The 26,499-nt window shown below is 40.4% G+C and overlaps 2 protein-coding genes across 6 annotated transcripts in view; one reads left to right on the top strand and one right to left on the bottom strand.

Moving 5' to 3' along the window:
- actn4 (actinin, alpha 4) overlaps positions 1–8,277 on the top strand; it is a 60,571-nt gene extending 52,294 nt beyond the window's left edge. For 2 of the 4 annotated variants that reach the window (XM_044120027.1, XM_044120026.1), the window contains exons 15-22: positions 884–1,024; positions 1,400–1,582; positions 2,142–2,276; positions 2,350–2,529; positions 3,327–3,473; positions 4,397–4,477; positions 6,396–6,554; positions 7,161–8,277. In XM_044120027.1, the coding sequence (XP_043975962.1) occupies positions 884–1,024; positions 1,400–1,582; positions 2,142–2,276; positions 2,350–2,529; positions 3,327–3,473; positions 4,397–4,477; positions 6,396–6,554; positions 7,161–7,319 (1,185 nt within the window). In that variant the 3' untranslated portion in view covers positions 7,320–8,277. Of the gene's footprint in view, positions 1–883; positions 1,025–1,399; positions 1,583–2,141; positions 2,277–2,349; positions 2,530–3,326; positions 3,474–4,396; positions 4,478–5,364; positions 5,431–6,395; positions 6,555–7,160 lie in introns of all 4 variants that reach the window. The other 2 variants (XM_044120028.1, XM_044120029.1) reach the window with 2 other exon arrangements.
- A 707-nt stretch (positions 8,278–8,984) lies between these two features.
- Positions 8,985–26,123, bottom strand: zgc:85932 (uncharacterized protein LOC405875 homolog). Of its 2 annotated transcripts, XM_044120024.1 has the most exons (20): positions 25,803–26,123; positions 23,431–23,500; positions 22,528–22,646; positions 21,895–22,028; positions 21,542–21,713; positions 19,990–20,061; positions 19,717–19,808; positions 18,559–18,633; positions 17,253–17,413; positions 16,102–16,250; positions 14,180–14,382; positions 13,664–13,709; positions 13,186–13,260; positions 12,018–12,078; positions 11,871–11,935; positions 11,380–11,448; positions 11,178–11,256; positions 10,342–10,458; positions 9,945–10,003; positions 8,985–9,273 (listed from the first exon to the last, which is right to left on the bottom strand). In XM_044120024.1, the coding sequence occupies exons 1-20, from the start codon at positions 26,052–26,054 to the stop codon at positions 9,247–9,249; spliced, it is 2,097 nt and encodes a 698-aa protein (XP_043975959.1). In that variant the 5' UTR covers positions 26,055–26,123; the 3' UTR covers positions 8,985–9,246. The 2 variants fall into 2 exon arrangements, with proteins under 2 accessions (XP_043975959.1, XP_043975960.1); XM_044120025.1 differs by lacking the exons at positions 8,985–9,273; positions 9,945–10,003 and adding an exon at positions 10,060–10,295.
- Between the last annotated feature and the right edge of the window lie 376 nt (positions 26,124–26,499).

Genomic DNA, 26,499 nt, shown 5'->3' with positions numbered 1-26,499 from the left:
AGCCGTTAGCTTTGAGCTACAAGTAGCAATTATTTGGATGATTAATCAATTAATTGGACTTTATTAATTGGCACATTCTGCCAATCTTTCATTTAACCACTTATTTTTTTTAAATGTAATATTAGAAATGGTTTTAAACTTGCAAATGAACAAATTAATTAATTTTTAAAAGAGAAAAAACAATAATTAAATAACTCCACTCCTTCGGTGAATGCTTGATCAGATTTAGCAAATGCTAAAACAATCCTAGCATGAGAAACTGTTCTGGACTTAACATCTACACTTTAGGACTGATCGGGGATTATTTTTTTAGATTAACTGATTAGTAAGTGGAGATTAGAAGGTGCTTAATGTGGGATTTCTAAAACTTTGAACCACTTTGAACTGCGACCTGCTGGGTTCTGGGTAGAACATATTCACAGAAAAAGGATTTTCTATCTTAAATGTAAATATTTTTTAAAAGTTTTAACTTTATTATTGGTCTAAATAAGCTGGTTTAACAAAATGCCTTTTTTCAAACTATTTTAGTTAACGATTAATCAATTTAATGTATAATTAATCTGATTAATCACAGCTAATCTGATTAATCATTTTAGCCCTAAAATTTTTTTGTTGTTTTCTGATTCATGCATTTTAATCTTAAAGTTTTTATCCATTATTAATGAACTTGACAGCACCAAAGCTTTTCAACCCAACATTGCACCAGTCACGGTAGAGGTAGCATCATGCTGTGGGACTGTTATAGACTTCCTCCATGTTCTTCATCTTTACCTTAAAGCAGTAGCTTTGACGCTGTTTCCGTACCGATTCCTAATAAACAGTCCAAGAAGCTTTACGTTTTGTCTGATCCGTTTTGACGGCCATCTTGTTTTTTGGCCTCCAGAGAACGGAGAAGCAGCTGGAGTCGATAGATGAGCTCTACCTGGAGTACGCCAAGAGGGCGGCGCCGTTCAACAACTGGATGGAGGGCGCCATGGAGGACCTGCAGGACATGTTCATCGTCCACAACATCGAGGAGATCCAGGTAGCTGCTAGCTCTGCGCAACAGCACTGCTTATCCGCTAGCCGGCTAACGGCTAACGCTAACCCAGAGTTCCCATTTAGTTTTATTGTTTTCTTTCTATTAATCTGATAAAAAAAAGGTGCTAAAAATAACATAAAAAAAATGACTGGTGGCAGAACCAGCTTTGTTTTTATTATTATTTTTATTTTTCTTGACATTATCAGAATATCGACAAACTTTTACACACATTTGTATTTGAGACGCAGCTACAGATCCAGTAGAAACAGGAACATCAAATGTTAAATTAGACATAAATACAAACAACATCCAGACATGAAAAAGGAGCTAAATGTCGACTTCCAGCCGGGGTGTTGATGTTCCGGTTTGTCCTGTCAGGGTCTGATCTCGGCCCATGAGCAGTTCAAGTCCACGCTGCCGGAGGCCAACAAGGAGCGCGAGGCCATCCAGGCCATCCAGGCCGAGGTGCAGAGGATCGCCCAGAGCAACGGCATCAAGCTGAGCAGCGCCAACCCCTACACCACCATCACGCCCCAGAGCATCGACAGCAAGTGGGAGAAGGTGGGCTGGCCTGGTTGTTGCTGCTTTCATGACGGTTTGATTCTTCCTCAGGTTTTATCACGTTGTTTAGTTTCTCTTAAAACTTCTTATCTTTCTATTCTCTGGATCTTTTTGGGGGTTTATTTCCAGTTCCATTCATTTTTTTTAAAACTAATTCCCAGTGAGGAGAAGTTTCCTTACAGGGAAACTAAAGATGGTGTTGAGTTTTTCTTTTTGCTGTGTAAACGTGTTTAGCAGAAGATTTCTGGACATCGGCTGTTAGCTGCTACAGCTAGCGACGCTGCAGGCGCCATTACGCTGCATTGACTCGTATCCTGGGGTTGTTTTCAGGTTGTGCTGCACTGACGTCTGCAGCACATCTACATGTTAAGGTTTTCACAATCAAACTAGCATAACTGACCACCTTAATATACTTTTAAAAATTTAAACCTTTTCCTGACCTGTGAAGTGTGAAACCCTTGGATTTAGTCCTGGTCCGTTTTTCAGATTCGTTGTGTAATCGTATCGTTTTTCCAATCCGGTCACATCAGCGTTTCCCGCCTCCCGTTGTGTTCTGCAGGCCATGGCCATGGTGCCGCAGCGCGACAACGCCCTGCAGCACGAGCTGAACAAACAGAACTCCAACGACACGCTGAGAGCCACGTTCGCCGCCCAGGCCAACGCAGTCGGCGCCTACATCCAGGCCAAGATGGAGGTAACGGGCCGCCGAGCCGGCGAATGCTCCCGGCGGCCGGTTCGGTTCGTAACCGCTCCGTTTGTGTCGGCAGGAGATCGGCAGGATATCCATCGAGATGAACGGCACCCTGGAGGACCAGCTGACCGACTTGAAGGAGTACCAGAAGACCATCATGTCCTACATGCCGGAGATCAACAAGCTGGAGGGACACCACCAGCACATCCAGGAGGCGCTGATCTTTGACAACCAGTACACGTCCTACACCATGGAGGTTCGCCGGCCCCCCAAAACTCACTGGGCGGCTTTTTAAAAACTTCAGTTAGCATCAGATTTACTGCAGCAAAGTTTATCCAACTCAGGGTTTCCAACATTTGATCAAAATCGAATCAAAAGTACTAAAAGTTCAAATAAAACCAATCAAATTGTCCGATTTTTGAAGGAAATAGATGAGATTCATCTGTTGCTACAGTACTGAAGCGTTGAGGCGTCGCTGGACGCTGACCCCTGACCCCTGCTGGACATTTAGAATCCCTGCAGTGGACAGATCTGATCACCTAGTATCAGGGCTGTTGTAATCAATACTTTAGTAATCGAGAAATCTATTGATTATTCTTACAATTAATCATAAGAAAATACGTAGAAAAGAAATCTGATTTTTTTTTATTAGATTAAAAAAGATAAAATAAAACATTGGTAAATCTAACAGCAGAGTTACTATCACACATCAACATAAGTCCAATTTTTCACATTTGAGCTTCACTAACAGTAACTTTTCTGTAGTTTAGAAAACGAACCTGTAACAATAACAGATCACTTTCTAAGTTAACCTGAAGAAAAGTTACACAAGAATCTGAAATTAAATCCAATTTAATAATAAAGAGGCTCAGAAATACGCTTATTAAAAATGTCTTTGCTCCAGTTTTTAGTTTATGCATTCATCTTCGGTCAGTTTAATAGATGAACGGATGAACATCTGGAGACGCGGCGCGGCGTTCTGAACGGCGCCGGCGCTCGGAGACGCGGCGCAGCGCGTCGTTCAGTCGGTAACGGTTTGTTTTTCTGCTGCAGCACCTCCGTGTGGGCTGGGAGCAGCTGCTCACCACCATCGCCAGAACCATCAACGAGGTGGAGAACCAGATTCTGACCCGCGACGCCAAAGGCATCAGCCAGGAGCAGCTGTTCGAGTACCGCGCCTCCTTCAACCACTTTGACAAGGTCAGGGGTCACTCGCTGCTCCTTTCTCCTCTTGATCTACATCCAGAACAGTTTGTTAAAGGAAGCTTTAGATTTTACACATTTAAATATCTGCTGGTGTTTTTCTGAGATTTGCTGCAGATGATCAGACGGCGGCTAGCAGCCAGTTTGTTTTTAGTTGCTTTAAACTCGCGGCGGCCATTTTGATTTCCATAAACGGAGGTGGGCTGTGGGACGTCGTCGTTCTTCTTCTGCTGATTGTTTGAGTTGTAAACCGTCTGATTTGATCAGATAATAAAACTGGATTTCTGTGATAAATCAGAAATATTATTAACTTTCCTTCTGGAAGCAGGAAACCAAGGATGAATATTTTATTAATTCAAATTTAAAAGATACTTTTTTGATCCCTATAAATGTTTTTGTAAATCTATTTCAAACTCCTCAGACCTACTGTTGAAGCACGGTGGTGGCTCTGTGAGGCTGTGGGCCTGCCTCTCTTTAATTAACAGCAGGAGCGTCAATAAGCAAAGAACTATTAATGCCAAACAAAATTCCTTTAGATTTTTCTAGATTTACTCGTGTTTTTCTCTATTTTCCAGTCTGATTTTGACAGCAGACTGTTTTCAGTTGCTTTGACTAGGCCAGTCGTGTCATGGTGTCGCTTTCTGTGGTTTTGTTAAACTGGAAGCATCATAAGGATGAGAAGGTCACACATTCATCCCTCCGCCGTGTTTCAGTCACTCTGTCATCAGATTCATTGTGTCTGCTGTGATTTTGTTTTTGACGTCTAAAATCCTTCAATGTCCGTCTGTCTGTCCCTCCATCCATCCATCCATCCATCATCCATCATCCCTCCATCATCCATCCATCATCCCTCCATCCATCCCTCGTTCTCCGTTCATCCTCATGATGTGTTGCTCTGACGGCTGTCTGGCCGACTGCAGGATCACAGTGGGGGCCTGAAGGCGGAGGAGTTCAAGGCCTGTCTGATCAGTCTGGGCTACGATGTGGAGAACGACAAGCAGGTAGGGTCGGCCGGGTCCGGAGGGGGGTCGGCCGGGTCCGGAGGGGGGGCTGAGCTTTACGTTGCTGTTTCTCTAAAAACTGTAATAAATGCAGAATAACGACGGACTTTAATCCCTTTAGTGCCGAAACGTTTAACTGCTGGAGCTTGGAAATAAATTCAGGAGCCGAATCTCTTCAAGACGAGAAAGTTGTTTAAAGGCGAGTTTCTTAAAACGTTTTGTCAAAATTAGTTTGACAATGTTAACATGTTGAAGCAAGTTTTATAGTCAGAAACTTAAAATAACGCTCCTCTGACTCTCTGTTTGCTCTAGACTTCTAAAAATTTTATTTTTACTACTTTTCTTATTTAAGAAAATATTTTGGTTTTATTGAGAGAGAAATCAGTTGTTTTGTTTTTTTTTAAACGTTGTTGAAACTGGAAAGTTTCTCGTAACGACGTGAATTTATTTCCAATCTCTGGCAGTAAAAGTCTTCCGTATTTTACAGACCATAAGAAGAGAAATTATTTATTTCTCATTTCCTCAGTTATTTATTTTAAACAGTCAGTTTGTAGATTTAAGTTGGTCAGCGATCAGCCGGCCCTCCTGCTCAGTCGGTCCCGGTTGTCCGGTGTCTATGGGTCGTCGGCATGGCGATCAGCAGCTGTGATGTTCCTGTCTGTCCACCAGGGGTCTCTGTTGCTCCGAGCTGCCTGTCTCTCTCTCTGTCTGTCTGTCTCTCTCTCTCTGTCTCTCTCTCTCTCTGTCTGTCTCTCTGTTTTACGCTGCAGCTGTTAACTGTCTGTGGTTTTTATCTTCACATCTTCCACCTCTCTATATCTCTGTCCGTCTTGTCCTCATCTCCGACTCCGTGACCTTCGACCTCTGCTGTGCTGCGGCGGCTGCAGAAGCGATCGGGTCAGATGGTGTCGGATGATTTCCGGGCTCTGCTCATTTCTACAGGAAACAGTCTGGTACTGCTGCTGCTGCCTGGTGTTCCTCAGGGCGTCTGCAGGGTGAAAACTCACCTGGACGATGCAGAGAAGGATCGTCTTTGAAACGATTAATCAACTAATTTAGTTATCGATTAATCGTTAACTGGAGTACATAAATAAAAAAAAAGGCTACTTGTTGAAAGAACAAGATACTCAGAGCAATAATTGGTAATTAAAAAATACGCATTTAAGATTAAAAAGAAACCTTTTTGTCTGTAATTGTTTCTCAGAACTCCCAGAAAGCTGCAGGTTTTGCTCCAAATTTTGTAAAATTAAAAAGAAAAAGATCCTGTTAATCACCTTTTGCTATCAATTATTGATCAGTTTATCCAAAACTAATCACCAGATCAGATTTAAGCTGTAAGAGGTTGAGCAGAAAGAACTGAACTTTTCACACTGTTGGTTTTTTAGCGTTCCCTAAAGGAATGTTATGTTGTTGTATTTTGGCAATGAAAAGTTTTCCTTATTTAAAAGGAATTAATTGTTTTATTTGCATCTTTTAGTGCATTTTATATTGTATTAAAGTGAAAAATCTGCAGAATGTGCCAACTTTATAATTGATTAATCGTCAGAGTAATCGATTAATCGGTAACTCAAATAATCATAATTTGCAGCTGCAGCATGTTTTTGGTGAAACTCCGGGTCAGGATGAGTTCAGAGTTTCCTCCTCTTCACCTGCAGACGCCTGAACTTCTGTAAACGTCACGTCTCCGTTTTCCCTCCTCGTCCATTTTGTCTCAGCATGAATCCCCCCAGCAGTTTGTCTTCTGTCTCCGTCGTACGTTAACCTTCGATCAGACCGCGCCGTCCTCATGCATGCTGGGAAGTGAAACATCCAGTTCTCCGGATGTTTTCCTCCCGTCAGTAACCTGTGTGTCTGACCTGAGCCACCGCCTCACCGCCACCTCGCCCCGGTTAACCTGTGCTGCTCTCTCGGTTGCCAGGGTGACGGGGAGTTCAACCGCATCATGGGCATCGTAGATCCCAACAGCACCGGCGTTGTGACCTTCCAGGCCTTCATCGACTTCATGTCCAGGGAAACGACCGACACGGACACGGCCGACCAGGTCATCGCCTCCTTCAAGATCCTGGCTGGAGACAAGGTGAGTGGAGGACGGGTCTGGACCGGTGGGTCCGGACGGCTGGGGGTCCGGACGGCTGGGGGTCCGGACGGCTGGGGGTCCGGACGGCTGGGGGTCCGGACGGCTGGGGGTCCGGATGGCTGGGTCCAAACGAAGCGCCCCTTGACGTCTGGCTCTTCCTCACATCCTGTTACTTTATATAAATAATTTCCTTGGCAGTTCATCCAGGACATTAAAACCATCACTGTTGGTATTTTAAAATACATTTTAACCTGAAGTATTTAGCGAAACGTTGCGCTCTTTGAAAGTTTAAACGGGTCAGATGGCATCAGCCTGCAACTCATTCAGCTTTTTAAATCTTTTTTTATGCTATAAAAATGTTTGTTTTTAACTTCCTTTGGGATCCAATGATGTATTTAATCAGCCAACCTTCTAGAAACTGAAGTTTTTAAATTTGACTGATTTTTCTCAGAAATGCTGCTGTTTTACAGATTTCACTCCAGGATGATTTAATCATCAGAACGTAGCCGTTAGCTTGTGCTCATCGTCGACGCTGCAGGTTTTTTTCTCTTTCTCTTCGTTCGTCTTCAGTCGCTTCAGTCTCTGCTCTCGTCTTTCTCCCATCAGAACTTCATCACGGCGGACGAGCTGCGGAGGGAGCTGCCGCCGGACCAGGCCGAGTACTGCATCGCCCGCATGGCGCCGTACGCGGGGCCCGACGGCGTCCCCGGCGCCCTGGACTACATGTCGTTCTCCACGGCCCTGTATGGAGAGAGCGACCTGTAGAGGTGGAGGCGGCGCGGCCGGGGGGGTCCAGGGTTTCTGTGAGCTGCCCCTGGATGTGCCCGTTTGATTCCCAGAATATTTGTCCGACACGCGGCTTGTTGATTCAACCGGAGGTCCTGAAGGTTTAGAACAGGCACATCCAGGGGCAGCACTTCCTGAGTTCACCCTGTTTGGTTTTTGTTTTGTTTTGTGGGTCAAACTGGGGTGGGGGGGGCAGCATTCTGGACTGGGGGGGAATCACACAAGCTAATCTGATACTTATGCTAATTTTGTTTATTTTATTATAATTTGTTTCTTCTTGCCAGGTGGGAGGGGCCAGGGGGTCAAAGGTCAGGGTCTCCTACAGCAGCTGGCAAGGTCTGTGTATTAGATCCTAGAGAGATATATGCTGGGAGGGGGGGGCTCGTCCTCTCCTCCCAGAGCCGGTTGTTTATTTCCAGGCGGCGGGGTCGGGGGGGGTCCCCAGTGGCTCGGCGACACTGGCAGCGAATCGGCCGGCTTCCTGCTCGCCCATCCGAACAAATACTCAAATTAATCTCTGAAATTTCCTGTATTTGGAGAAGACGTCCTCCGTCCCGCTCCTCCCTTCCCAGAGGAGGGGTGTACTTATTTAAACGCTCCCATCATGTCAAACCACAACCAAATTCAGAAAAACCAGAAACTATGCAATCATGTTCTGACCGACCTCGAGTTCTCGCTCGGGTAATTAGAGTAACATCCGCCACTAACGAGGGAGGAGGGGGAGGCGGATGAAACGGGGGAGGAAAATAAATTTTCCTTCCCTTTTTTTTCCCCGTTATGTTGAAGAGAAATAAACTCTGAAATGGTGATTATTATTTTTTTCCTTTTTTTGTACTCTTTAATATCAAACCTTATCTGCTGTACTGGAAACTGCAACGCCTTCTGTCTAATGATACATGACTTTCACAAAGCACACATAAAAAGTTTCCTTACAAAACGCCTCGGCTCGTCTCTTCCTGTAATCTGGGATTAAATGTTTTAACTCTGGAATTATTTTCCTCTGGATGGAAAAATAAAATTGAAATGTCTCATCTGGATTTTATAGGTTTGTTTAAAACATGTTAGTAAAAGTTTCTGATAAAAATCACCCTTTAACACTTTTAATCCTTTAATGCATTGTTTTGGTTGATTTATCTTGTGCACACTGCCACCTGCTGGAATAAAAATGTAAGTTCATCAAACTACCAAAAAATAAAAACATTTCTGAGTTTTTCTATCATTGGAGAAGAATAAAATAAATACTTCTGTGTTTGTTTGGACTGGAGACTCAACAACAGAGTGTCTAAAACAAATGGTGTTAAAAGTAGGGTTCAGGGGCCATTTGCAGTCACTGGATCATTTTTTTGCGGCCCATGGATAAAATTCAAGAATAAATTGGGACAAAACTTCCAAGTCTTAACTTAAAATCTACTTACAGAAATCCAGGCTTTCTGGTTTCATTTTCCTATTCACAGCTATGAACTACAAACCTGAATGAATTTAATTTCTCTTTAAGGTGAATAAAGTATTTCTTAGATGGAATTTAGAGCAAGTAGCTGTTAAACTGTTTTGTACTCATAATCTTATTTTTAAAAGTGTGAAACTTTTCTTCCCGTTTAAATCCAGTTACAAAATAAATTTCAGAGGAATAAACAGACAATAAAATAATCAGTAAAAACAGAATTTATTGAGGAAATATTTGCACCAGACTCGACATCCAACGCTTAAAAGCAGATTAAACTGGTATAAATGAAATGGAAAATTTCTTCGAAAGACCCAACCCGCTCCGTTTCCATGGTTACCTGCTCAGAAAACATGACAGCAGAAAATAATCAGACTCGGATCGTGGTGATAAAAGTTTCACATGTGGGAGAATAAAAACGAAACGGAAGCGGAACAAAGTGGATCCAGGCGCAGCGGGTCCGCCTCAGCTGTACAAGGTCATGTGGAGCCACTGGAACCAATCAGAGAGCAGGAAACGGTTGAGACGCATCAAACAGGAAGTTCTGTTCAGATCACTCAAGATAAAACATGCTGGTGCACATTGGAAGGTTTTCAAATCAAGACATTTAAATCTAAAGTCCATAAAATAAAATATTGTGTCTGTCAGAGCATTTTCATTTACACTGAAAAAACTAAATCTTACCAATTATTTTAGTTTCTAGAGTAAAGTCTCGGTTCACAAAACTTCCAAGTAACTTTTCAGCAAAACACAGGAGCTTGTCTTAAATTAAATCCTTAATATTGATGAAAAATGTTTGTTACATTGGTAGATTATTTAATTCATCAAATACATTTTCCAATAAAAGAAATTCTCTGCCAGTAGAACCAGCAATGTGATCAATATTAAGGATTTACAGTCTTAAAACAAGATCCGGTATCTTACATAGTTTTAACTTATTTCAAAACCTGACAGGATTGTGTTTTTGCAGTGTATTTCTGCACATTTTCTGTTTCCGGGGGCCCCGGATCCTGTAAATACGGCTCTGCACCTGAACTTTCCCACACTGGGACAGTGAAGGATATTTATTTTCTTTTATTTTCTCCTTCAGACATTTTTTTATTTCTGTTTTTTTCCAGTTTTCTCATCTTGAACTTTAAGCTTTAATTAGTTTCTGTTCGTACCTGTGTGTAGCTGATTGTTATGGTTCCGAGTCCCATTATGTCGTGAGCTTGAAATTTGTCTAGAGAAGAAGAAAGCAACCATGATGTTTGAATTTTCAAATTTTCTGGGGGAAATTATGATTAAAAACATTAATTTAGAAATAAAATCCTAAATGAAGCAGAAATCCTGATGATTTATACAGAACTGAATGCTCAGGTGTTAAATTATAGATTATGAATCTGATAATTGCACCCATCATTTGAGTAAATGTAGGTATGATGCGAATTAGTGACACTAGGCACTAAAGGAAAGAAACAAAGTTTTGCATTCCAGGTGTTGCTTTTAGCTCCGGGTCGCATCATGAAATTTGTCTGCAGAAGAAGAAGAAGGCAGTCTGAGTTTCCTGGCCTCTCTTACGGATCATGCTCTCCATCTTCATGAGCAGGAACAGGAAGCCGGGGTAGCTGATGGTCAGGTCGCTCTCCGTGTATCTCAGTCCCACCAGCTGCATCACCAGATCGTTCACCATGATGCCTGCAGCAGACGCAGCGGTCAGCAGAAACCGACGGCTTCAGTTTTAATGAACGGCGACAGGAGACTGTGTTACTCCGAATTAAAACTCCAGAGCTGATTAATCTGAGACATTTTTGATCTGAGACATTTTTAATCTGAGACAGTTTTAATCTGAGACAGTTTTAATCTGAGACATTTACGCCTTTTTAATAAGTTTTATCTCCTTAAATTAGGAATTTATTCGATTTCTAACTCCTTAAAATGATATATAGATACTGAACTCATTTCACTAAAACAAAAAAAAGGTTTCTCATTAAAACAAGAGACTTTAACAGATAGAAAACTTTCGTTTCTCTATGAGGAAGTTTCTCTTTAAAACGAGATTTGTATATTCGAAAAACGAGTTTCCCGTTATACCGACAAAAAAAAAAAAACTCATATTGATACTTTATAAAACCAGAAACTTCCTTCTTGTGACAAGGTTTTTGCTTCAAAGTGAAAAGGTTTCTTTTTCTCTGTTCGTTAAAATGAGATATAAAACTACCTGTTAAAACAAGAAAGTTTCTCATTAAAACTTTAAACTTTCTAATCAGAAAAATCCTTTTCTCTGCATGTGCAGCGACGTGTGACCAGCAGGTCAAGCCTGACCAGAAAACGTCCACAGAAACAGATTTAATTAAACACAAAAACAGTTTTAGAATGAGAAACTTTTATGGTTTCCGTTGCTGCGCTCCTCCTACCTGCTGCCTTCAGGGCCGGTTCGACCTCTTTGTACTCCAGGTGATGAGTTTTATTCGTGTCGTAAACCAGGAAAATATCCTAAAAAAAACAACAACAACATAGAAATGGGGACAGAGAGCGAGTAAAATCCAGAACATCTCATGTTTTCCTGTGAAAGAAAGAAAATATCTGCAGCCGTGTGGCCGGTGTTGCTATGGTTACCGTCCACTTCCTGATTTTGTCCCACAGCAGCTGGAAGTCCGACCAGTTCAGCCTCGCTTTGCCTTGGCTCTGGAGAAAACAGCGAGGTCAAGGCAAACAACCGGAACATCCCGACTGTCCTCGAACGCAGCGCAGAGTCCGCGCTCTGTAAAAACTAAAACCCAAAACTATTCAACCCAAAACATCCCGAAATACAGAATATATTTTTTGGATATTAGTTTTCAAAAATAATGTAATTTTTTGGCCTGTAGTATTTTTAACAAGCTTTTTGTGCCAAATTTTTAAAGACGGTCAGGATTTCCTGATGATCCGATTCTAACATACTGGGATTTGGCGCCACCTCTGGCTCAAACTGGAACTGCAGAGGACGCAGTTTACCAACTTCCTGTTTTTATATTTATATTATATATTATAAACAAAAGTTTAGTTTATGTAGGAACCGGTTTGGGTCCGTTTGAGCCGAACCGTCCCAGCGGGTTCTGTGAGGATACTTCCATCAGGACCACCAGGCTCTTGCAGTGCTCCAGAGAAAGGTACCGCTCACTTCCTGCCAACACTGAACACACAACAGGCGGCCAAGTTATCCGGAGAACCGGTGAAATGAGGCGGGTTGAGAGGAAACGTGGAGAGAAACGAACCTCCGCCCTGCAGCGCCTCGGTCAGCAGCCGCTGCAGCCGCTCAGGTTTACACAAACCTTCCTGGAAACACAAACACAAGGAACAATTCAAAACTTCTCAAGGACTTTCAAGGTTCGCTTTGAAAGTTTGGAGGAAAAAAAATACAAATAAACAAAAAAAGACTGTTTAAACTCTTTAATACTGTTAATAATGTATTGTTATAATATTTTATAAAATTAAAATAAAACAAAGTTTTATGTTTTGAAATGTCTCTTTTACATCTGACTGATCTGAGAACAAAACATTAATTTAACAAAATAAATTTTACTAAAGTGGCTTATCATATAAATATAAGATCATTAATAAGTCATTAGAAATAATAAATATTCAATAAATAAACAAATCATGTTGAGGTAAATTATCTTTCTGCTCAAATTAAATGATAAAATATAAAAAATAAATCTCTAAAAAGAATTTCTTGCCAGATTTTCTGACTTTTAGCAAATAGAAATAATTTAGATGATTCTGACATAAAACAAGAAAAATTAATCTGATTTAACTTCAGACAGCAAAAAAAAAAAGTAGTTTTTTTATTAGGTGTGTGAAAATATCTGGTTTCAAATGTAAATATTTTCCAAATTTAGGCTTTTAATCGAACATTAGATTGAACTTTTTTACCAACCTGTGCGGTTTGAACATGAAGAACTTTCAAGGACTTTATGCAAAAACTTTCCAAACCTTGAAAACACCGACAGACAATTCAAGCATTTTCAAGGATTTTACCAGTATGAACTTTTTTTATTATTAAGGATGGGAAAGTGAAGCAACCTGTTTCTATTGTTTTCAGACTTTGACTAGACCGTTCCTTCTTACTACATTTTCTGGCATTTAGCAAAAATAAATAATTCTGGTGATTATGACAGACATAAAACAAGAAAAGTTTAGTCTGATTTAATTTCAGAGAGCAAGAAATTATAATAGTTGTATCATTATTTTATTAAAACTTAAACAACCGATTCTCCAAATCAAACGTTGGTTACATTTGATTACAGAACTGTTCTGTTTGGATATTAAACCTTGAGAACGTCTGATTGAAACTGAATCATTTTAAAGGATAAGAACTCCTCCAGTCTGCCGTTTCCCAGTTCCCGTCCAGAACCAGCGCCTGTGCTAAACGTCAGGCCTCACCTTATTGCTGTGTCGATAGAAAAGCTTTCTGATGGCTGAGTCCGACGGCAGAGCGGCCTGGTGAGGAAGCGAGTGCTGCAGCGAAAATCACAAACCTTCAATCAGACACTTCTGATTTTTTTCACTTATTTTTTTCTACTTTTAGTTATAAAAAATTAAATATTCTTTTGGCCTGCGATTATTTTTAAGAAGTTTTTCATACCAAACTGCAAAAAAAAGAAGAAAAAAAAAACAAAACCCTGATTTGACGGTTTGGTTATTATATCGGTTTGTTTCGCGGTTTGGCGCCACCTGTGGCTCAAATAGGAACTGCACGCTCCAAAGAAGAATCAGATTCTGGTTTTTACAGATTTTCTTTTATAAATAATTAGTTTAAATGTTAGTAAATGTTTTAAATCTGAAAAACCTTTAGAGTCTGTTTTACGCTGCAGGACGTGATCCTAACTCTGATTTGGGAGAAATGAAAACTTTACGTTACCTCTCTTATGGACAAAACGTCGAGCGGCGTCGGTTTGTGAGCTGGACTGAAAAAAACAAAAAAACATTCAAAGCAGCAAATAAAACCCACAGTGAGGGGAAAACAGAAAGTACACCTCGTTCAGTTCTCTGCCTTTACGCTTCAGGACAAAATGAATAAAATTATTTAAGTTAAGAGTGAAAAAAAAACAAATTTTTGAATATTTTTAAATTATTTATGAGACTAATGTTAGAGATTCATAATTGTTTTCTCTTTTTAAGAATTTTTAAAAATCATTTTAAAAAATACTTTTTTTTCATACTTTGAAAAATAAGTTTTCAAAGTATGAAAAAACATAAGCTATTCCAATAACTAATAAAAACTGAACTTTATTTAACTAATAAAACCAGGAAACACACTCTAAAAACTAAACCAAACCAAAACAAAATTTAACTAATAAAGACTAAAACTAACTGAATTAATCAAACTAATGAGTAAAACTGAACTACAATGAAACTGTAAACGACAGAAACTGACGTGGCGCCGCTGCCCGGCTCCGTCATCACCCTGAGCAGGAACTCCCCCTGCTGGTTGGGTTCAAAGGTCGAGGGGATGATGATGTAGCGACCCGGAGGGAGCGAGCCGCGGAGGACGACTTCCCGGCGCGTCGAGTATTGGGTCCAGCAGAGGACCCCTCTCCGCAGATCCTCCGCTGACAGGAAGCTGTTCTGAGGATGAGCCTGGAGAAAAATCAGGTTTTATTACGTCACGTGTTTTTAAATCTGTGTTGGCAAATCGAACCAGAACAAACGTTAAAACTGGAGCAGCTAGCAGGAAGCATTTCAGCTAAATTCATCATCATCAGAGATGATGCAAACATCACAGCGCATCCTGCTGCTTCTTCACTAACAGAAGCTGGAAGGTAAAACAGCTCCACACTGTAAAAACACAAAACAAATCTGACTCTTTATTTCACTCACAACATTTTCTCCATTTTATGAGTGAAACAATCTGACTGAACTAGAATTATTTACTCAAAACAAGCTCCTATTTCTTGCTAAAAAGTTACTTGTAAGTCAGTTTTCTCTTATTTTAAGTGAATTAAAATATTTGCACAAATAACCAAACCAAAATACTGCAAAAACACAAAACCTTACCAAGTGTTTTTGTATAGTTTCAATATGAATATCTTAGTAATATTAAATTAAATCCAACTAAGTCACAAGTAACTTTTTAGCAAGATATCGGAGTAAATAATCCCTGATTAGTTCTACTAGATTATTTCATTTATAATCCAACATTTTCCCCATTTCTATGTTTCCCAGCTTCAGAAGGTACAAAATGCTGCTGCACGTCTTTTAACAGGAACACAGAAATGTGACTGAATTTCCCCTGTTTTAGTTTCCTTACACTGGCTGCCAGAACATTTTAGATTCATTTTAAAATCCTTTTATTTGTTTTTAAAGCTCTTGACGGCCTCGCCCCTCCCTGTCCGTCTGAACTGTTACAGTCTCACACACCCTGCTGTCCCTCAGGTCGGCTGATCTGATGTTTCTGAAGGTACCAAAGACAAAGTCCAAACTCAGAGTGGGCCGGGCTTTTTCTGTGGCCGCTCCCAGGCTGTGGATGATCTTCCTTTGGCCTCTTAAAAACTCTTAAAGGACCTAAAAACTTGTTGTTTTTAAGTCCTTTCTTAAGAGCCATCTTTGTTCTTTGGCTTTTGGTAAAATCTGAGAGGTTTCACTTTGTTTTATTGTCTGTATGTATTTTATTTTTCAATCTTTTCTATTTTATAATCGCGTTGTATTTTATGATTGTGTTTAGCACTTCGGTCCTGTCGGTGTATAAAGTGCTTCATAAATAAAGTTGGTTTGGTATGTTAAAGAGAAATAATATCATGAAACTTGAACCTTTTCATCAATATTCAAGAATTATTTACCTGTAGTTAAAATAAGCTCCTACATCTTGTTGAGAAGAAACTTGTAAGTTAATTTGTTTTAAATCAAATGTGCTGAGAGTTTTGCTCTAGATCACAGAGGTCAAACTCCAGTCCTCAACGGCCCGGCGTCCTGAAACCTTTAGATGAGCCTCTGCTGCAGAATAATCAGGTCATTAAGGTTCTGGAGAACCGATCCACACAACGAGGAGGAAATTAAACCATTTCCTTCCAGGGTTTTGTATTTAAAACTGCAGGACAGCGACTGGAGGACTGGAGTTTGACACCCTGATCTAGAAACTAGAGAAGAATAGTTGGCAATATTTTGTGTTTTTGCAGTGCAAGACCTCCTCCAGGCCTTATCCTGGAAATTTGTTCTCGAGTTGGGTCATTAAATGCATTGATACCCGACCTCAGGACCATATCTGCCTCTGTGTGTGTGTGTGCGTGTGTGTGTGTGTGTGTGCGTGTGTGTGCGTGTGCGTGTGTGTGTGTGTGTGCGTGCGTGTGTGTGTGTGTGTACCTGGTATATGTGCAGGCCAACAGAGAGGTGAACACCTCGGAGTCTCTGATATTTCTGCATGACGGCCACGATGAAGGAGCAGCTGCCCTTGCTGCTTCTGTCCACCTCCGACAGAACCAAGAGGAACTGGGGATTCTGCCAGAAGGAGTCTGGAGAACACACACACACACACACACACACACACACACGCACACACACACACTTACCGCCATGATCTGAAGTAAAGCAGGCAAACAGAGTTTATATTTCTGAGAATCAAAGTTGCTCTTATGAGTTGTTTTATGAATCTGTCTCTTTAAATCCAAATCAGCTGCTGGCCACGCCCCCCAACTCAATGTTTACACTCCACGTGACAATGGCTGCCAACTGATGCACAATTATACAAACGTACTCCTTTGAAAAGCAGAAGTGGACCCTCCTGCACAACCAACAATAATGCAGCAAGTGGTTTCCGGGTGATAAGTCAATAAAACTCTTCTCTCTTCCAGCAGCCATTGTACAGCACATACATTGGTAAAACTTGCTGACCAAACATGCTGGAACTCAGCTGGGGTTGCTAGGTAACGGCACAATGCCCGTTGAATGTGACGTTACATTCGGAAGGTTTTTGAAGCGGCTCATTTTCCGGACACCAAAAAACTTGAACTTGAACTTTTTCAAGTGTTTTGTGAAGCAGTTCAGACCCAAATGGAAAAACAAGAATGTGCAGAAAGTGGATTTTTCTCAACAGGTTCCCTTTAAACAAAAACAGGTAACTGATTGCTGTAGATGTAATTCTGCGCAGCATTTTGAGCTGCTTTTAGATAAAAAAAAAATTCTAGTTTCACTGTTAGATTATTTCACTTATAGAAAAAATGTCCGACTAGAAGTTTTTCCATCAATATTAAGGAATTATTTACTTAAAAAAGCTCAGATATGTTGCTGAAAAGTTAGTTTTGTCTTATTTCAAGTGTAGTAAGATATTTACGCAATAAACTAGACCAGTGACAGATACACAGTTTACTTTTCTTAATGGCATAAACATTTAAATAACATGTATAATTTTCCTTCCACTTTACTGTGAACTGATTTGTTCACATAAAGTCATCAAACTGCTCTGAGGTTTTTCTCGTACTGAATCATAACTGACAGTAAATGTTAAAATGTCTCACTGTAGTCAGGACGTCCTCCAGCTGTGATGTTCGGCATCCAGGCTCCATGATGCATGACGCATTTCCACGGTAACACGTCAGAGCCGGGCGCGCCCTGCGCCTCCGTCAGGTGACACACCTCCATCGTGTCAAAGTTCAGGTTGAAGTCCGACACCGACATCCTGACAAACGGTCAGAGCAAGAAGTCCGTTCACCCACACCGCTGCCTGATCATAGATCCAACACATCCAATTTAAGTTTTGGAAATCTGGATCACGCCAGGCGGACATCTTGTTTGACAAACGTTTTTTTTAACAACTTCCATTTATTTTGGAGTTTTTAATTCAGGTCAACTCTATGATGAGATACAGACACGATACGTGTTGTTGTTTACATCCGGAAACTATTAGCTAAGCTAACATAGTGGTAGATTAGGTACCGCTGCTATTAGCTAAGCTAACACAGCGGTGGTAGATAAGCTACTTTAAACACCTGCTCTACTGATGATCTGTCAGAGTTGGTGTTCAGGTCGCTTTTTTTTTATTTTAACTGAACTAAAACACCAAATTCCTCGTCACATCTACATGTTAGGTTGTCAAAGTCAAGCTAGCATAACTGAACTACTTCTTCCCTTTTCCACGCAATTTTTTTTCTTTAATTAAAACTTTTTCCTGGCCTTGTTATCTAATTGTTGTGTTGAGACTTTGTGGCAAAGCACTGCATTCCTTTTTCTTTTATATATTAGGCGTACATTTAAGATTTGGCGCGTTATATTGATAACTTAACAGCTAAAACCAATGCTAGTCATCGTTAGCCTGCAGCTCTTTGCCCTCCAGCCGGGATTTTGAGCGTCTGACTTCACACTGAAACATGTCTATAAACAGTCAGAATGCAGTCATAGTAACAATCATATAACAAAGTTGAAATAATACAAAGATAGTCTTAATATTACCAGAATAAAGTTCTGATATTGGGAGAATGAAGCAGTAATTTTATGATAATTCCAAAACAAAATATAAACAAAAAATTTATTATTTCTCATTTATGAAGCTTTTTCTCTTAATTTTAAGAAGTACGTCTGGTAAATTTGTGTCTTTATTATGATTTTATTCTTGTGACTAAACAAACATTCTCCTGGTCCTAATACTCCGTTACTCAACTCACTGATATTTAAGACGCTTTTTCAAATTATTTCTAATTTAAGTGAGAAAAAAAGTATAGAAAAGCTGGAAATCTGAGATTTTTTGAGGAGCTTCAGGTGTTTTATGACGCAGAAACGCCTCGTTGTGCTTCATGCTTGTGAAAAGCACTGGGAGCTGAAACTCACCAGAACTCCCCGTCCTCCTGCAAGACCCGTCCCAGTCGTTTCTGCTCCTCGGCGCTCACCTTCGTCCACTCGTTCCTGGAACAGAAACCCCGTCAGACATCCAGCTGCAGCAGCTCCTTCCTCAGAGATGAAGAAGCCAAGAGAAACATAAAAACTCAGATCCCAGGAATAAAATCCTTCATTTCTGGAGACGAGTCCAGTGATGGCCGCCGTTACATTTACAGGACAAATGAGGATAATTAGTCCTGTCATGATAACAACTTTTCCTGGATGTTAAATTCTCCCAGAAGTTATTGCAATAAACGATAATATTTTTGTTTTGAGACCATTTTGAAGTAAAGTAATGGAATAATAATGCAACAATACTTTCCTAAAAATCAATAAACTTTAAATTCTAATGAACATTTAACTGGAAGACAATTTAAATATCTAAAATAAATAAACAAGAGAAACAACAAATGAACCATGAAGCTATCATGTCTACTTGAATTGAAAATATTGCTTGTTCTCTTGGCATATGGTTTTCAATTAAAATGCTCTGAATCCATAATTCCCACATTACGACACCGCGCCGCCATTTTGATAGGCGGAAGCAGCTTTCTACTGGATATTGTTGGATTCAAGAAAGACGTAAAATCTGTAAAGATTTTATTACAAAAAGTGAAGGTGATAAAAACTTTGCTGCTAAAAACTGAAAGTCTGGTTAATATTGAGAAAAGAAACACAGATGATCTAAAACAGCACAGAATGGAGCTTATCACTTTATTACTGTTTTAAATGTCTGTATTGAACTGGCAGGTGGAGCTGGATCTTTTCAGATGATCAGTTTCATTACATTGTCACAACATGGTGACAAATGAAAATCAATGTAAGCATCGGGAATGCTGCTCAGATTTAACTTTAATTGCCCTTTGAGATCAATAAAGTATTTTTAAATTGAACTGAATTTGAATTGCAGCACTTTTACAGGATGCCTACCAAGATGGCGCATTTCCAGGGAAACTTTCTTCCAGTCTGGTCTTGTGGGAGCTACCTATCACAGATCCTGCCATTAAGTCAATTAAAATGTGAATCATGTCACACCACTAATAAAAACGTTTCAGGTTTTTTTGAAGACCCTAATGTTACAATAAAAATGGCAGTAAATGTTGCACCGACCTGTCGTAGTCGCTCCAGGCCCCTAACCACTCCGTGTGGCCCCATGGATTGAGGATTCGCACCAAATCTTCAAACCCATTCGTTGTTTTCACCTGGTGGAGGGAGAGAATGAAACAATTCTCTCTTTTTTTTGTGGTAGCAGAAAATAATTTCAGTAAAAACACTGTTCTGTTCTGACTTTGTTCCCAGTAAACGCCTCAGGGCTTCTTGAAAGGAGTTTGACATTTATAATCTGAGATAATCCCTCGTTTGTGTTTGTTCAGCGAGCGTTACCTTCTCCACCGCCGTCAGGGAGTAGGCATGTCGGTACATGATTCCCATCTCGTTCTTCTTTTCCAGCTCACCCTGAGGCGAAGCGAGCATCAGAAAGGAACAAGGCAACATTAACAACACTTCAAAACTAATTTCAACACATACCACACAAATACAAGTGTAACCTTTTATTCTTTGACTTTAGATTAGATCAATATATGTTTAAATAATTTGAGAAAGCACAGATGATAACGATGGTTTGCTTTTGCTACTGATTAACATCTCTTGAGGAAAATGGAGGCATAAAAACCCTCAAACATGCTGCTTCTTTTCTGGATCATGGAAAAATCCAGAAAAGACGAAATAAACTGAGATACACTGTGGACCTGACCACCATTATTTACTGAAAAACAAGTCCTGCGCCGACGCAGCAGGCCTGGACAATCAATCAATAACGATTTATATCGCAATAGACACAATCAACAGATGATCCATCTGCTACAATATTCAATATATAGAATATTCACTGAATAGAAGCACAGTGTTAGCTTTAGCTGCTCAACATCTCAGAGCTAGCTAACTTACTCTTTCGTTACCTAGCAACAACTTGCTGAGTAACTTGTGCCGCAGCAGTTTAAGGCTTTGCTATTGTGCCTCATAACAGCTTTAAAATAAAAAACAATGTGATGAAGAGAAAATAGGATAAAACCGCAGAGGTCACGCCACGTCTGGGTCGAGTTATCCAGTTTATAAAATACAATCAATGTGTCAACGACAGGTTTGTAAAGGACGTACGAACTCTTCATGTGAATAACAAGGTTAGGTTGGCTGGCAGAGTAAAAACATGTAGCAACAAACACCTATGTTACATGTCCATCTAGCTAGCAGATAAAAGCTACATAAACTAAGCTAACTTTGCTAGTTCGGCAGTAAGTACTACAGTAAATATCCCAGATATTTATTTTGGTATTACACAGAGGTGGGTGGAGAACTCGAACATTTTAGCCAGTAATAGTTGTAATGTTGCTTTTACATTAAACCGGAAGGAGACAAAAGCTGGTTCTAAAGTGTGACTCGTTCATTGTTGTCATAGCAACTGCATAGCAACTATCACGGCAAGATGACTCTGTTTTTTTAAACTTTCAGTTTAATAAAGTTCAATATTTGTGTTGACGTTTGTAGTTAGAGATTCGTATTCATGCTCTTATTTTGAAGAGGGTGATAACGCAGAAGTTTTGTTTCCTTTTATGGTCAACAAACTTTATTGAGCAAATGGCAATAAAACAACAAATGATGCAGAGGAATGCAAGACTTACATGAACATGGTGGTTCATCAACATGGCTGAATTTAGCATTTTAGCATTAGCTTCTGCTAAATACTGTGTTGCTAAAACGCTTTAGTACATCTAATATTTATGATTAATGCTTCAGAGTCATAAAATTAACTTTTAAGTTACAGGTGTGGAATGTTGCTAAAAGCATTTGCTTCTCATTTCCCTGATGTTTATCTAGTAGAAATGTTTGATGTTAGTCTCCACCAGGTGAACCAGGTGAACCTCCTCCACCTGCGTACCTTTCCGTTAGCACAGTTGATGAGCGCTCCTTTGGCCAGCAGGTTCCTGAGGAGCTCCGGCAGGTCTTTGGACACCAAGGGGAGGCTGAAGACCTCGGTCACTCCGCCGGTCATGTCCACCATGGCCTCATGAGGGTAACCCAGTTCCAGCGCTCGGTAGCCTCCTTTCAGCCTGACTCAACCAAACAGACGTCAGCAGCTCAGCACAGGCAGGGATTTCAGTTCATCAAATTTACTTTCAGAACCACCCAAACCCAGAAGCCTGATTAAAAACAGAGATAAGTGAAAGAGTTTACCGAAATGTATTGATTTCTGCCCTAATTAGGTTTGGGTGGCTGGCAGAGTTTGCTTACTTTGCGTAGGCCTTTTCCAGCAGAGAGCTCCAGAACTCGTGTCTTTCAGGGGAGCTGAGGTAGATCAGCTTGTTGTTGTACGTTGGCAGTAAGTCGTCAATCCTCACCTCCTCCCACTGGCCATACTGCCAGAACTACACACAGAGTTACAGAAAGGGACCTGTCTCAGTTCCTGGAACTGGTTAGCTGTACAAAATATTAATCTCACAGCTAATGAGATTGATGAGATCTCAGTCTGGATCTGCTTTCAGAAGGATCCATTTTAGGGTCTCTGTCACTTTAAATCCAAATAAACTGCTGCTGGCCACGCCCCCCAACTCAACGCTTACAATCGCACACAAAAATGGCTGCAAACCGATGCACAATTATGCAACCATACATCAACAAGTGGTTTCTGGATGGTAAATCAACAACAACAAAAAGAATTCTGTAATTTTACATTTTATTTTGAAAATCTACACACAAATCCTTCTGGGGAACTCCCATTGTGTTGTTTGCTACTTTAACTGGAACAAATGTCTGGAATGAAATTTAACTGGGATTTAAATGAAACCAGAGACCTTAAAACTCTGAACTCTGAGCACATTATGAAATAAATAAACCCTGGTTGCCTCTTCTTGACCAGATACGTACTCTGAAGGAGAATCTGCCGTTGTAGCCGTCCTGGAAGCTCTGATTGAGAGGAACGACCTTCTTGAGGAGTTCTGGGTAATTCGCCAGAGATGCTATGGCGGAGAGAACCCAGCAGTCACCTGCAGACGACACAGCGGGACGTTCAACTGGGGATTCCTTCAGCCAGCCGGAGGCTCCCCTCCAACCGGAGGCTCCCCTCCAACCGGAGGGACTCCTCCTGCCGGAGGCTCCCCTCCAACCGGAGGCTCCCCTCCAACCGGAGGCTCCCCTCCAACCGGAGGCTCCCCTCCAACCAGAGGGACTCCTCCAGCCGGAGGCTCCCCTCCAACCCGAGGCTCCCCTCCATGACTGACAGGAACCTTCATGACTGACAGGAACCTCCAACACGCTCAGTCAGAGCTTCAGTCTCGCCTTAAAACTCTTACATTGAAGAATCCAAAGCTAAGGCCCAGAAAATGCCTTAAGCTTATTTTAAAAAGTAAACTGGTCTCCAGGTTAAACTGAGATCCTTCATTTTGTTGTGGCAGGAATATTTAATCAGGTATATTCATTGCATTTTGTTTTTCTCGTGGGAATTTTCTGTCAGGCAAAGTTCATTACATTCTGTGACTCGGCTACCGCTAACTAGCTGCTAGCATACCCATGCTAGCTAGATAGCTAGCTTTTTTGAATCAATCATGGGTAAGTGCAAGTAGGCCAGTCACAATAATAAATCAATTGATTGCTTGATAAATTAAAACAAACTCAATCATTTTCACTTGTGATTTTTCATTCCACCTTGAAAAGAAATATTTCAAATAAGTCATTATGGATCCATTAAGATCCCAACACTGATGACAGAAATGAGCATTAATAAATTCAGGCTGTGCATCGTGTGAGGCTGGACGACAGAACGTCTCTCACTGAGTTTCCCCTGGCAGATGTCCAGCCGTGAAGCTCCGTCCACTATGAACTTGGGCGAAGAAAAAAGCTCCTGGAGTCGAGAAGTTCAGGTGAGGAGGAGAGAAAGAAAATGATCAGGATCAGTTCAGAGCTGGCAGAACATAATGCATCCAGTTCATGGTTATTATTCTGCAGAAACTCCAGACATGAACTTTGTTTTACTTGAGTAACATTTCTGGATTTTCTCCCCACTGAATGAAAAACAAACATGTTTTAACCAAAGACTCACCTGCAGTTTCTGTTAAAGTTTCAGAAGATTTTAATAGAAGAAACTAATTTGTAAAATTTATTTTTGACTGATTTTTGTCACATATTATTTATTTTTCATTTTTGTCTTTAAAATACCGAAATTTCCACTTAACTTTATATTTTGGTCCGTCTGATTTTGCACGTTTTAGATATTAAATGATTCATGTTTTGATCAGTTGCTTGGTACATAAGTCATCTTTTTACCAAATACTTTTATGCTCTTAGTTTAGTAACTTCTTGTTTGGCTACTTTTTAGCTTGAGTAAAAAAAATTTAAAGAAGTGCTACTCTTACTTGAACACAATATTTGGGTACAGACCTGGAGACTTTTTATTTTATTTTTTTCTGTGTTTTTGCTGCAAGGCAACAGTGAAATCCGTTTCAGGTTTCCTGATATTTTCTGCCAGACCCGTTTCAACATCCAGTAATCCAGTAACCAACACGCTGAAACTGGTGAGGAAAGTGGTCCGGATCAGCTCAGTTTGTGTTTCAGCAACACTGAACAGGTTGAATCCTGTCCTGCCTGCATGCCGGCGTCCATCAGAGGAACTAATTAACACTCTGAAAGTCGTCCACTGAAGGGCATAAAGTCCTGAGCAACTGATGAGCAGGAAGACACACAGTAGGATGTTCTTTACACTTTTCACCAGACCGGTTTGTTCATCCAGCAGATTATGTTTGAAGAGCAGCTGCTCACAGGAAAACCCCACAGAGCCACGTGTTGGACTCTGAGTCAAGATTTGTAGGGAAGAGACTGAACGGAGAACTTCCACCTGATTTTCTAGATCACTTATCTGGTTCTGTTTTCTGTTTCACTTCTCTTGTTGGCAAAGTGACTGACTGTCACAAACACATAACATGTGAGAAACATGTTATGGAGACGCTGCATTCAGCTGAAACTGAAACACCTTTAAATCAAGGCTAAAAGCCAATTCAGAGTTCCCTGCTTTTTTCAGAATTGGTTGCTGTTTTATGTTTTTATGTTGGAGCTTTTTGAACTGCCTTGTTGCTGAAATGTGACTCCTGCTCTAATAAACCAGGTTGTTTCAGCTCCATTGTTAAAACACTGGACAGTCATTTTCTTCAGCTGTTTGCTTTGTGTGTTTTTCTGATCCATTCCCTACAGAACTCCAGGTCGCTGTATGGACTCCATTTTTCTTTCTACCTGACTCACCTTCACAGGTAAAGTTCAGACATTGCCTCCAGCTGCATATCAAATTCACATTTTCACAAAACCTGTATTATTGTTTCACTGCTTCCTGCTGTAATAAACATTCAGTTTAAAGCCGGTTTAAGAATCTTTCTTTGCTTCTGGCTAAACTTTATACTCTTAATCTGCCTGTATTTTGTCTGAATGACTCTGGAGTGTCTAGTTCAGATCGGACTCCAGACTAAAGATTTCCTTCCTGTGGAGAAGTTTATGCCTATAGTGTACAGCATTAGTCCTCCTCTTTACAGACGTTTTATTGGAGGTTTCTGTGTATTTCTGCTTCAACCTTTCTCTTTAAACAAATTGTTGGATCTCAAAACTCAACTAAAACTAAAATTAATTCAGATTAATCAGGTTTGAACAATAAAGCATCTGTAGTTTCTTTAGAAGAATGTGGGTAGTAATTAGTTAAATTTACTTGTGTAACTTTTGGGGGAAAAAATACTTTTTGGAGTATATTTCCTTTTTTTAAGGAACTTTTTGGACTACGCTCTACTTTTTACTTTTACTTGATTAATTTTTTTATTATTTAGTATTTCTACTTTTACTTGAAACCGATTTGGAAACATTTTATTTTCCCTAATTTTTATTACTAATATGAGTTATTGTCACTTTGGTCCTTAAAATACCAACATTTCCTTTTAATTTTATATTTTGGTCCGTCTGATGACGTCATTTTTAAATATTAAATTTTATAATAATTTGAACAGTTACGCAGTACTTAAGTAAACGTTTTACCAAATACTTTTTACTTCTACTTGAGTAATTTCTTGCTACTTTTTACCAGAGTAAAAATAAGTTGAAGTGAAACTACTTTTACTTCAGTTTGTTTTTGTTTGTTTTGGTACTCTGCCACCTGAATCTGGTGTTTTTACCTTCGGTCGCATCCATCTAACTCCGGCCTCCATCTCCAGCTTCCCCACGGGGAAGTGGTTGTCCACGCACAGCCCGTCGCGGCCCACCGTGTCCACCTCCCCGCCCTCCAGCGGGACCCCCAGGGTCCCCATTTTCATCAGCCAGAGGCGGGACTGGGAGCCCATCAGGTCGTCGGAGCTCTCCGAGGCCGCATCGTCGCTGTCCGGCGGAGGGAGCGAGCTTTCAGAGGACAATCTGCGGGACTTGAACATGCTGGAGCCGGGCTGTGCTCACCTGAGCTCCGCAGGCAGGTAATAAACACCCGGAGGCCCCGCCCACTCAGAGCAAACAGCACACCTACAATAACTAAGGTGTGGCTCCTGCATGTCAGCATTAGAAAACTGCTGATTTAACCTAATCAGTCTCTGGTTTTTATTTTTAATCAAACTTTTTTACTATTCTGTAGTTAACAGTTGTTCTATTTAAACAGCTTTACTTTAAACCATTAAGTCATAAAAATCAACAAAAGAAAAGCTTTTATCTTTCAGACCAAGAAAGAATGTATGTTAAGCTCTTAACTACCTTAAAACAAGAAACACTGCAAAAACACAAAACTTAAAAGTTTTTAGTGCAAATACCTTAGTGCAGTGGTCCCCAACCACCGGGCCGCGGACCAATTGGTACCGGGCCGCGCAAGAAATAATTAAATATGTCCGT

This window comes from Gambusia affinis, linkage group LG06 (assembly GCF_019740435.1).
Source record: "Gambusia affinis linkage group LG06, SWU_Gaff_1.0, whole genome shotgun sequence".
NCBI classification, from domain to species: Eukaryota; Metazoa; Chordata; class Actinopteri; order Cyprinodontiformes; family Poeciliidae; genus Gambusia; species Gambusia affinis.
The sequence above is the reverse complement of the archived record's forward strand: the minus strand, read 5'-3'. Positions and strand labels throughout refer to the sequence as shown.